Source organism: Dinoponera quadriceps, unplaced genomic scaffold, assembly GCF_001313825.1.
Source record: "Dinoponera quadriceps isolate SergipeBrazil2010 unplaced genomic scaffold, ASM131382v1 scaffold458, whole genome shotgun sequence".
NCBI lineage: Eukaryota > Metazoa > Arthropoda > Insecta > Hymenoptera > Formicidae > Dinoponera > Dinoponera quadriceps.
In genome coordinates, this window is record NW_014554796.1 from 325,031 (window position 1) to 337,743 (window position 12,713).

Genomic DNA, 12,713 nt, shown 5'->3' on the forward strand with positions numbered 1-12,713 from the left:
TATTCTTATATAGATTCTGTGACACAGATAAAAATAAAGTCTTCCTTCGTCAATTTGCCTTTAACACATTCCATACCGCGTTAATTTTACATCGACTTTCCACGCACGCTATTTAAGTTGTTAACATAAAAATATTTGTTTCGCTTTATAATACAATTTGTACCTTCTTTTTTCTTAATAATCAAAATTTTTATATAATTTTGTAAGTATTATAAGACATATCCTTATAAACGCATATAATAACTTTATAAACATATGTATAGGTTTGGTAACATGGATCATCTATCACCTACGCAGTACAGAACGTGTTAATAAATGTTATCTGCATATATCCTACTTGTATTTGTTTTGCACAATAGCTCACTTATCCCTCTTCTTCTGGGCCCGTTTGTTACCGCAACGTTGTAAAATCTCAGTAATGGGTTGTTTGTGTTGAAATATAGCGTTGAGTTGCAAACGTGCTTCATTCATGCCCTCACTGATTAAAGTACTGCGTTGCAAATTCCCTTTAATCAAGTCATTTACACGTTCGAGCCCATCAATATGTCTGCTTTTAGAAGTTTGCTGCGATTCGAGTAGCATTAGCGTCATTTTTAATTTTTCGTGTGCCTAAATAAACAAAACAATTATAAAGTAAATTATTGACTCTAATTACACAATTACGGTGAGTCATAGCTCCTATTTCATTGAAAAAAGAAAAAAAATTGAAAGAGTTAAGGAGACATGACGTTCTATAATATATTTTATTTAATAATAATATATGCTATGTAATATAAATAGCAATTTATAGTGTTATAATAATGTACATCAGAATATAACTTTCTTTCCTGACCAAACTTGTGTTACTCAACATAATACCCGGGTGAAAATAATTTTCTAAATTTCTCCAAAAAGTCTATAAATTGGAATATTTTCAGAGAAATATAGAAAAAATAAGAAAAAAATGCATTTTTCTAAAATCTCTATTCTCTGATAATTGCAGAATTTTTTTCATTTTCTCTAAATATTAGATTGTAAGATAAATTCGTCCCGTTTTTTAGTGTTTTTAAAATCATTTATTTGCATATTCGGTAATAAGCTCGATCAATTATGTATGTAACATAGGTATGTGTGTAACGTTTACACAACATCAACATTTTGATCGACGACCTTCCATCTTTCTGGTAGCTGAAAGATTCCTCTCTTGTAGAATTCCAAGGACTTGTTAACAAAAAACTGATCCAAGTGGTCTTGGCAGGAGTTCAAATTTGGTAAATTTACACAATTAGAAGAGTTCTACAAAGTTCTAAACAAATGGATATAAGTCTGAAGGTGCAAGATTCGGGCTATATGGTGGATGCGCTAAAACATCCCAGCCAAGTTGCAACATTTTTTTCCGATTCTCCATAGAAACATGTGGTCTAGCGTTGTATTGGTGAAACACAACAACTCTTTCTCTTGGCCAACTCTGGCCTCTTCCTGTCAATTGTGCTTCCTTCAGTTTGACTAATTGTGAGCAGTACTTAAGCCCATATCACAATACGGATTGGAGATCGAGATTGAATTGAAATTTGATCAAACAGTGTAAAGTTTACTAAATTTCACTAAATTTCGGTTCAGTTTACTTTGCACCGATTGGCCAAATTCAACATAATCTGAATCCGTAGTCTGATACGGGCTTTAGTGGAATCAATAGTTTGGTTTGGTGGCAGTAGCTCGTAATACCTGATACCCTTCCAATCCCACCACACACACAGCATGACCTTCCTTGCAATTCAGCCTTTGCGATCGTCTGTGCTGGCTCACCCCGCTGTGACCCGCATGATCTTTTTCAACTAACATCGTTGTATTGAATCCATTTTTCATCGCCAGTAATGAGCTGTTTAAGAAAACATTCATTTTCATTACGTTTGAGTAACGAATCGCAAGCAGAAATCCGGTCCGTTAAATTTTTGTCACTCAACTGATGCATCCAAGCTATCGAGCTTCTTGATCATTCCAAACTGTCGTAAATATTTCGAAACAGTAATGACAGCAATATTTAGCGCTTGACCAATCTCACGTGTCATCAAATGGCGGTTGCTATCAATCATGGTCTTAATTTCATCCACGTCTGTGGTGACAGGCCGTCCCCGGCACGAGATGCATCTTTGACATAAAAATCTCCCTCTTCAAATTTCTCCGGAATCACTTTCCGTACGTCGAATCCATATCCACAGCATCGGCTCCATATACAGCACACATTTTTTTACAAGTTTGCGACGCATTTTTGCCTTTTCGGTAATAAAAAAGTATAATATGACGAAAATATTCTTGATTTTCTGACATGTTTTGAAATATTACAAGAAACGTTAGGGCTCATTGATCACAATAAAATTGTATTAAATTGACGGTTGAAATGTCACTTTTAATGTGAAAGATAATATTTACGCGTGTAATGTTTGTAACGATACAAAAAAGCGAACGTTCTGTTACCAAGCGGAGAAAAGGGGACGAATATGTCTTATAATTTAATATTTTCTTGCAAAGTACTGAAATTTTCTGAGAAAATATATGATTATAATTTATCATTATAAATACACAGAAGTTAAGAATTAGTTGGAATTATTTTATCTTACTTTTACAAATTTACAATGAATTAGAATGAATTGAAAATTTTTTATACAAAAATCAAATTTTTATTTTCATCTATAATAAACCCAAACAGACTTCTACGAAACGTTCTAAGGACGTTCTGAGGAAATCTCGACGTCCTAACAGTAAGGACGCCCAACGACGTCTTTTAGAGATTGCAGGCTGCCTATGAAATAATGAAAATATCTAACAAACTTTGAAATTCTCTTCTCAGGTAACAGAATTTTTCGAACTATTTCATATACGTTAAGATATCAGAGATTTTCAGAATAATTTTAAATTTTTCGGAAACAATAGGTAATAAAATACTTTTTGCTGGAAAACATTGTATTTCTTCCGTTAATCTTCTTTTGTCTTATATTTTTAATACAAAAATGGACCTCTTATGTTAAAATTATATTTTCTAATTTTTTTAAATAAAATTGTAGTTGAAAATATTTTGTGAAATTTCAATTTTTTCTACCAAATCAAATGATTTTGTAAAAGAAATTACAATTTCAAAAAAGTGAATTATTCAACATTTTTCAGAAAACTTCAATTTCTTAAAAAAAATTCTGGAAAATCTAATTTTAACGTAAAATGTCCATTTTTGTATGAAAAATATGAGACCGGAGAAGATTAAAGGAAAAAAATATAATATTTTCTTAAAAAGTATTTTATTTCTTCATTTTTCTGAAAAATTTAAAATTATTCTGAAAATCTGATTTTTTTTAACCCATTTGCATCCGTAAGCGGAATATTCCGCGCATGACGATCGTCACCTATCACCGAGCGCGGAATATTCCGTATATGACACAGTTCACGTTTTGTTGTCAATCTGTGAACATTTGAGCTATTTTCATTGCATTCTTAATTATTCGGAAGTCATTTACTGTAGAAATTTACTGTGTACTGTAGAAGTTAACGAAAATAATAATATTGCCGATATACGGCCGCGCGCGGTGTTACGGGCCAACCGTCAGTTGAACGTCGCTGATGTCTGAACACAGAAACTTAAGTAGAGTCATGATGCAAATGGGTTAACGAATATGAAGTTCGACAAATTTCTGTTATAATATGTAAAGAGAATTTCAAAGTTCGTTAGAAATTTTCATTATTTTACTACAGACAAAAGAGAAAATTTGATTAATGCAGAAAAAAGTTTCTGAATTTTTCTAAAACATTCTAAAAAATATCTTACTTTCTCTGAAAAGATCAATTTTTAGAAAAAATCGGAAATTGTTTAAAAAATAATTTTCACCAGAGTATAAGCGTCAAGAAGCTGAAATCTATTCGTTTAAAATCCTGCGCAATAATTTTCTGCACAGATGACGCTTGACGCTCCCATATAAAGGTTCTTATTAACAAAAAGAATCGATTTATAAAAAAATATAGTTAAAAAAATTAAAAAATATAATTGCATATTTTCTGTGTTTATTTATATTTATGAAAAAACGAGTCCATAGAAAAGATTTTGTTATACTATTCAATTTTTATTCATCTATTTTAATTCTTCCATCTTCAAGAAAACATGCTACAATCCGTATCCATTGCATAATTTTATCTTAGTATTATAGTATTTTTTGCCTATACTATAGTATTATATACTATAGTATTTTTTGCCTATATATTATCTATATTTTATCCATATCAGGGTTTCCCCCTATAAATGATCATCTCCTTTTATCTTTTAAACTAAAAAGGATAATCCATAATAAATATGTATCAAATCAAATAATTTTAACTAAACTCTATCGTGAGCATGGTGGTTGTCCATAAAAATTATTTAAATTAGGGGACAAAAAAGTATGCATAATTTTTTATGGTAATATAGGTAATTCGATACAATAAGAATTGTAGATCTGTTTATAACGTATACAATGATGTATGATAGAATTATTTTACGAGTTCTACAAGTTTTGTCGGTTGTCAAGTTTCACGAATAATTTCCACTATCTTTACATTTTCATTCTTGACGTATTTAACCAATTTCCGATTCCTGCGCTAGCAGCTGATATATATGTCACTTAATTGCAGTATTTGATGTATACAGAGTGAACATAAGTATTTCAACTTTTAACATAATAAGTATTTTAACTTTTAACATAATAAGTATTTCAACTTTTTATCATGCAATATTAGTTATCGATGATAATTATAATTGATTGAACAGCGTGAAGCCTGCACGCATTTGTATATCTATATCTTTTTTAACGTGGTTATAACAGTAAAGCATGTTATAAGTATTATACTTGTAATGATTATTTAATTATGTATAAGTATTATTTACTATTGTTATATATTATAATATTTATAACCACGTGAAAAGATGAAGATATGCAAATGCGCGCAGGCCATCTTCACGATACTTGATCAATTATAATTACCGTTGATAGCCAATATTGCATGGTAAAAAGTTGGAACATTTACTTGTATATTCACTCTGTATAAAATATATTAAATTTAGCGTCATATGTTAACCGGTAATGTACAGGAGTCGGAAGTTGGTCATACAGTAGGACCGAAATGGTAAAAATAGTAATTATCCATGAAATTTTACATCGACAAAACTTGTAGAATTCGTAAAAAAAGTCCGTCATATCGTACATCGTTATATTCGTTACAAACAGCGCTACAATTTTTATTACATTGAAATATCCATATCACCGTAAAAAATTACTTTTTTGTTCTCTAATGAAAATAATGTTTACAAACAACCACTGTATTCGCAACACAGTTCATTTAAAGTCATTTAATTTAATATATATTTGTTAGAGTCTATCTTTTTTTAAAACAGAGTTTAGAAGATGAAAGGGGGTGGCTATTTATAATGGGACACCTTATATATTTAACTATTAAACTGTTAAAATATTCAAACTATTTAAACTATTTAAACTATTTAAACTATTTAATTATTAAAATAAACAACTTCCCCTTACTTGTTTCTCAAGCTCTGCAAACTCTTCCATTTGCGCAGAGAGATGATAAACTTTCCATCCATTAAGTTTTTGTAATACATGCTTCTGTTGTGCCAGTTCGGCAACTGTAGGTCTTCTCTCTTCACGTGGTCGAACATCACTCGGTCTTCTGTAATGATGTAGCCTACTATTTCCATACTTATTTTTCCAAAAACCTGAAAAATATGCAGTGTATAATAAACATATTAAATTTGAACATATACACGTGGAATGAAACTTAATATAAGATTCGTATGTACCTCCTAACAAACTTGGCATAGGCCGCAACCGTATTGTAACTTCTGCTTGTTGAGTAGGTGATTTAATGTCTCTATGCACATTGGGAGTATGTTTCTTGTCAGGCGACTTTTCTTTCAATTCTTCTTTTATTTCTCTCTTTGCTTTTTGTTCGGTGAAAAATTCCATTACCACTTCTGTACATCTCGGTTCGGTTAATTCTACGCCCGTGAGTTGTTGTTTGCGAGGTTTCTTCCTCGGTGACATTTCTCCAGCAGGATTAATCGTAATTCTAGATTGTTCCAGTTCTTCGTCAAGACCCGGTGAGGACGTCGCAGATACAGTTGTGGACCCTGAACTTGGACAACCGCCACCATCCTGATCTCCTCTCGGAGAACACGGTGGACTAGAAGTCGATCTACTCGATGGTAATGACGCTAATAGAGGAACTAGATTTTTAGCTGCACCTGTGATATAATTAAAAGAAATTATCACCCTTCAATATACAATATAAAATTCATAACACATACAGGTAATATATACTCTAGAATTCATATCTATGGAATATACTGTGCTGTTTTGTACCAGAAGAAGCAATTTTCCCTTGTAACAAAATGACGTCTGAGCAAATTTTTTAAAAGAGAGCAGCTTGAGATCCATAAATAAACGTAAAAGCTTTCTTACGAGTGAATCAAAAGCATCACGCGCTTCATAATCATTAGAGTCATGAAATAATCCTGACTCATTATGTTGTGAACATATATACAAGCTATTTACTTTATATTTCGTCCAAGATTTTGTTATACAACCATGTGCATAATATCTGAATATTATTATTATTTTAAATAAAACTTACACAATAATAAAAAATTCTCTTATTGTGATATCATTGAAACGACAAATAAATTTAACTGAAAACAAAGTAATTGAATTGAATAAAGCATAAATAATTTTATATGTAAGCTGTTTCAAATATTTTACCATGTTTTAAAAATATTTGTGGCTTTGAAAAAAAAACCAATTAAATTTTTTAAACAAATTTATGTAATAATTTAGGCTTCAGTGATATGAAGAAATGCTTAATTTGGCTTTCCAGGTAGCGCTGCGTTTTTTATGAATTCGTTTCCAACGTTTCATGAATATTCCAGTTCACTTCTTTAGGAAGAGGTACGACTTAAAAATGTTTAAAATAAACGCTCCAAGTGGAGGCCTTACATTTATATGCAAGTATAAGTTTTGTGAAAGTATCTGTTTTGTGAATAAGATTTTTTGCACACGTTGAATTATTCCCAACATGATAATTACTATCATTTCCCTCCAATATTTTGCCAAATTCTGCGCCAATCAAATTCTTTAAATGTTTCTATAGAACTCTTTCAGGCTCGACAGTCGAACCGCCAATCGCTCTGCTTCAAGAGCGTTCCTCTGTATGAGACACTGTTTGTTGAGTATCTTCCGCCAAACCGTTATTAAGATATTTTTCTTGCAAAGTAATTGTTATCTTCATAAATGAATAAACACAAAATTTGCTAGTAATATATATGCAGTAATATATATGTTATCTACGATAGCAATCTACGATAATATAGTATGTAATCATTTTAAATTTCATTGTTTTTCATAACTCTAGTAATTGTAATCAAATGATCTTGTCACCATATTATTGTAGAACATATATAATAATTTACTGATAGAAAATTTGTTTATTTAAGATTTAATGTTTTGTTTTTCAAAAATAACAACCAACTATTTTGCGAGGAGAATATCTTAGTGACGGTTTGATGGAAGGTATCCAGCATGTGCCATAAACGGGTCTACAATACGAGGTCTGTTCAAAAAGTATCGCGAATTTTAAATTTCCGCGGGTTACGTATATTCGATTTTAGATTTTTTTGTGGCGTTATGTTGGTACTCATGTCCCTCACTTATGCCGACAAGTTCGGCCATTTTGAATATTCAGTTTATCTTTAACAGCTGTTTTGCTTGGACGTGTTTTGGCTCGTCTTCGATTTTTGCCTATTCCAAAAAATGGATCAAAGAATCTAACAAAATTAAGTGCGCGGACGCATTCCGAACGTTGACTGTGGCATATGGTGAAGCTACCTTGGACCGAAGCAACGTTTATCGGTGGTACAAAATGTTCTCAGAGGGCCGAGAAGATGTGAACGACGAAGAGCGTGCCGGACGCCCGAGCACGTCAACAACAGACGGAAACATTGATGAAGTGAAGAAAATAGTATTGGCCAATCGTCGAATCACCGTTAGAGAAGTTGCTGAGGACCTAAACATATCGATTGGCTCGTGCCATTCGATTTTTACTAATAATTTGGGCATGAAACGGGTCGCCGTGAAATTCGTACCAACGCCCCTGCTCACACATCGTTGCTTGTGCGCGAATATTTGGCCAAAAACAACACACTAATGATGCCGCAGCCACCGTATTCCCCAGACCTGGCCCCCTGTGACTTTTTCTTGTTCCCGAAACTGAAGAGGCACATGAAAGGACAACGCTACGCTACGATTGAGGAGATAAAGACGGCATCGAAGGAGGAGCTGAACAAGATCACAAAAAATGATTTTTTGAAGTGCTTTGAGGATTGGAAAAAACGTTGGCACAAGTGTATAATATCTGATGGGGATTACTTTGAAGGAGACAAAATAGATATTCATGAATAAATAAATAATTTTTGAAAGAACACAAAATTCGCGATACTTTTTGAACAGACCTCGTAGATGCTTTAAAGGCTTAAGGCTTAAAACTCTATTGAAGACCTAGCCTTAGTCCTAGTCTACAATAGGTGCTTTAAGCCTTAAGCCTCAAGAAATTGATCAATCACAATCAAATTATAGAAGATTAATCAATAGTCAGTTTTTTAACGCCTAAAACTCTATTGTAGAGCCTAATAAAGGAGGGATAAACGTTTAGCCTAATAAACGGAGGGATATTCTTGAGGTAGAGCGATCGGCAACGTGGCCGTCAAGTCTGGAGTAGTAGTGAGAGACAATAAGCCTTCGAAATCGGGCCGAAAAGGGCATCTAATTCTGAGCACCTTTTTGAAGTATTATAGTGAAATTTCTGATGAGTACTATTATATGCGACTTTGAAACAAACGGTGCGCGGCACGGAAACATGGCTCACTCTGCGCGCCGGTAGACGAATTCAATGTAAACATCCTTACGATGTTTGAATTCTGGAAAGGTAATAACAAACTCAGAAGCAAACGCAGCGCACACTCAGAAGAGTGATAAAAGTTACAATTCCGATGTTTGCATGTTTGCTCCTAAACATATATACTGCGACCTAAAAATCATCAAAATAGTTGCAAAAATGGCAGCTGCCATTTTTAATGATGGATATCATTCCAAATTGCAATGTTCCAATTTATGGTGTTGGCGCACGCCCGAAATTTTCAAACGGCCCGGGCAGCCGAAGTTTAATGAACTTTGTTCTGATTGGCAAAATTCCAATCCAATCTCAATCCTAATCCGTAGTCTGACACGGGTTTAAGTCCTGGTTGGACTTAGAATATGTGCGAAAATGCACAAGAGGCGCATGATTTGCGCGCAAGTCTAAAACGGGGTCCACAATGAGAATTTAAGCTCTAAGCCTTAAGAAATTGACGAACCAGTTGATTATTCTTCTATAATTCGATTGTGACTGGTCAATTTCTTAAGGCTTAAAGCTTCCATTGTAAACTAGGACTAAGACTTGTGTGGACTTAGAATATGCACGAGAGCACAAGGGGCGATTAAGTTGCACGAGAGCCTAAGTCTTGTGCGAACTTAATGTGTGCATCTCTCGTATGCAACGAGATTATCTCGTTGGAAAAGAAGTTCGTTCATTTCAAGGTTCGCAAAGTAACGATTATATTCGTTATTGTACAAACTGAGCGAAAAGAATGTAATGGACCGGACTTCAGCTTGTGATTCGTTGCTCAAACGCCATCAAAACGAGCAATTTTTAAAGCGGATGATCACTGGTGATGAAAAGTGGATTGTCTACAACAATGTCAGTCGGAAAAGATCATGGTCGAAGCTCGGGGAAACTGCTCAGACGGTCGCAAAGGCTGGATTACACCCGAAGAAGGTCATTCTCAGTGAGATTGGAAAGGAATCGAATATTATGAGCCGTTGCCACCCAACAAAACGATTGATTCGACCAAGTACTGCTCACAACTGGCCAAATTAAAGCGAGCAATCGACCAGAAACGGCCCGAATTGGCGAACAGAAAGGGCGTTGTGTTCTACCAGGACAACGCTAGACCACACGTTTCTCTGATGACCCGGCAAAAGTTATTGCGGCTTGAGTGGGATGTTTTAGTGCACCCACCGTCCGGACCTTGTACCTTCAGACCATCACTTGTTCCGGGCGCCACAAAACAATTTGAATAACAAAACTTTCAGTTCCCTGGACGTCCTCAAAAACCACTTGGATGACTCCTTTGCCCAAAAATCTCAGGACTTCTATGAAAGAGGAATAATGAAGTTCGTAGAGAGATGACAGGTAGTTATTGAACAGAATGGAACATATTTAGTTGATTAAAATCGCTTTTTACGCTAAATATTTTGCGTTTGAAATTTACTCGATTTTCGCTACGGAATTATGCATAGACCAAATATTAATTTTTTATTAATTTCGTACGTTTGGCCAATAAATTTTTGTTAAATACACTGTTTATTTTGTCCGAATTTAGCTGACGCACCCTGTATAGATATGTATACAACGACTAAAGGATGGTTCGACACGTTGGGAGAGGATGGAGAGGAAAAAGAGAAAAGATTTGGAATGATGAACTTAATGATGTAAAATACATTGAGAAAGCTCTGGAGAGAGAACTGAGAATAAGGAGGATTAAGAGGAAGAAGATAAATAGAATAGTTCGGTGAAGGTGGGAGAGTAGGAGAAGATAAATGTTATTTGTTTAGAAGATTATGTGTCGAAGGATTAAGTATATTATATAAAAGAATGGAAATGTACAGTAATAATTAAAAGATATATAAAGATAGGCTGTGAGAACTGCGATATTTCTTGTGATACATGTTGTGGTATTAGAGTAATGCTGTGATATTAGCATAAGAATATTAAGGATAAGAAACTAAATTGTGAAGGTTTATATTTAATGGAATAGATGGATGAATGTGAATAAGGAAAGTTTTGTAAACCAAATCTCCTTCTTGGCAAAACAGCTAAAGTAATAAAATATTTATCTACAAGTTAACAGCATATATTATGAAATAGAAAAACAATGTTTATGAGCTTATCTTTATGAGCATAGCTAAGAAGTTTCTTATGTTTTTTTTATTCAAATGTTAAATTCTGCGGACATGTACTTACATACACCGTGGTAATACATAATTAAGTCAAAATTTCTGTTATGTAAACAACACTAACCGAGTATTTATCAAGTATTGGGTAGACAGACGTGTTGTAATAGTATGTGTTGTGATGAGTAAACGAAAGAATATAACAGAACAACGTCGGCAAGTGCAGCAGCTTCGCAAAATTGGGAAGTATTATCGGAAGATTTCTACAGCCCTTGAAATATCTATTATAGCTTGTTATCAAGCTACGTAACACTAAATGTCATGGAACAATAGACAACGTTTCTCATAAAATAAAACGAACAACTACGAAAAAACCACTTAAGAACTGACTGTAAGATTCATTGATTATCTAAATCAGATTTAAAATTGCAATCAATATCCACGCTGAAATATCATTAAACCTTGATATAAAAAATAAATGTTAGAACTGTTCGGCGTAAATTGAATGTATTTCGATTAAACGGAGACGTTGTCAGAAAGAAACCGTTCATACCAGAAAAAATCGCCGAACTAGCATCGCTTTTGAAAGAATATTTCAATTGGACGCGACAATGATCCAGAATTACTTCTACTAACGAATCTAAGTTTAATCGACTCGTATCTAATAACAAAATATATATGAGAAAATATATATAAAATATATATGAGACGTCACAAGGCTATCGCAAGAATTGTATAAAACCAACAAACCAATAAAAGGTAGTGGTGAGTCGGTAGTTGTATGGGTTCTTATTAATAGTACAAATCCTATTTGTAAAATAAAAGGAATCATGGACAGAATTACGTACTTGAACATCGTAGAAAATGTTTTGCTTTCATTTGTTAAAAAATATATGCCGGAAGAATGGATCTATCAAACAGATAATGATCAAAAAAACAAGGCACGCATTGTCGAAATATTTTCAAATAACTGTTACATCGACGTAATGAAATGATCGGCACAATTGGCGGATCTGAATTCAACAGAGATCCTATGAATCGATGTGGATAAATATGTAAAACGGAAGCCGAAGAATATTGAAGATTTGTATGCTACGATAGAAGCTTGGAATTCCATACCTGTTAAGCGGTGCTTAGCAGTAGCATATCTTTGTGGCATTCGAATCCATGCCACGAAGATGCTAAAGTTTTTAGAAATAAGGGTCTAAATATAAAATATTATAATTATAGATTTAAAAACTTGTTAAAACATTGACACTTGAATATAAATAAAGAAACACAAGAAACTTTTTAGCTATAGTAAATTGATAATTAACACTGTTTTGCTATTTCATAATGTATGCTATAAATTTGTAAAATATGCAATTGATTTTTGTTTGTTTATGTATAAATATATGTATAAATATATGTATAAATGTGCACAAAAATAAAATTTAATTTTGCTAATCGTACGTAAGTATATAGCCGCCACTGTAATATACAATATATAAAGAGCTTATAATGTATTATATTAAATAAAAAACATAAATATTTCATATTCTTTTATGTTATCAATTTTATTATATATTCTCTCTCTCTCTCTCTCTCTCTCTCTCTCTCTCTCTATATATATATATATATATATATATATATATAAATTTTATTGATATATTTTATAAATTA

The 12,713-nt window shown here is 33.1% G+C and overlaps 1 protein-coding gene across 1 annotated transcript in view; it reads right to left on the bottom strand.

Annotated features, from left to right (window-relative positions):
- LOC106741960 (histone deacetylase complex subunit SAP130-A) overlaps positions 1–12,713 on the bottom strand; it is a 27,194-nt gene continuing 14,481 nt past the window's right edge. Inside the window, exons 8-10 of the mRNA XM_014614453.1 lie at positions 5,810–6,253; positions 5,532–5,725; positions 1–609 (exon numbers count right to left, since the gene is read on the bottom strand). Coding sequence (XP_014469939.1) covers positions 361–609; positions 5,532–5,725; positions 5,810–6,253 — 887 coding nt within the window. The 3' untranslated portion in view covers positions 1–360. The remainder of the gene's footprint in view (positions 610–5,531; positions 5,726–5,809; positions 6,254–12,713) is intronic.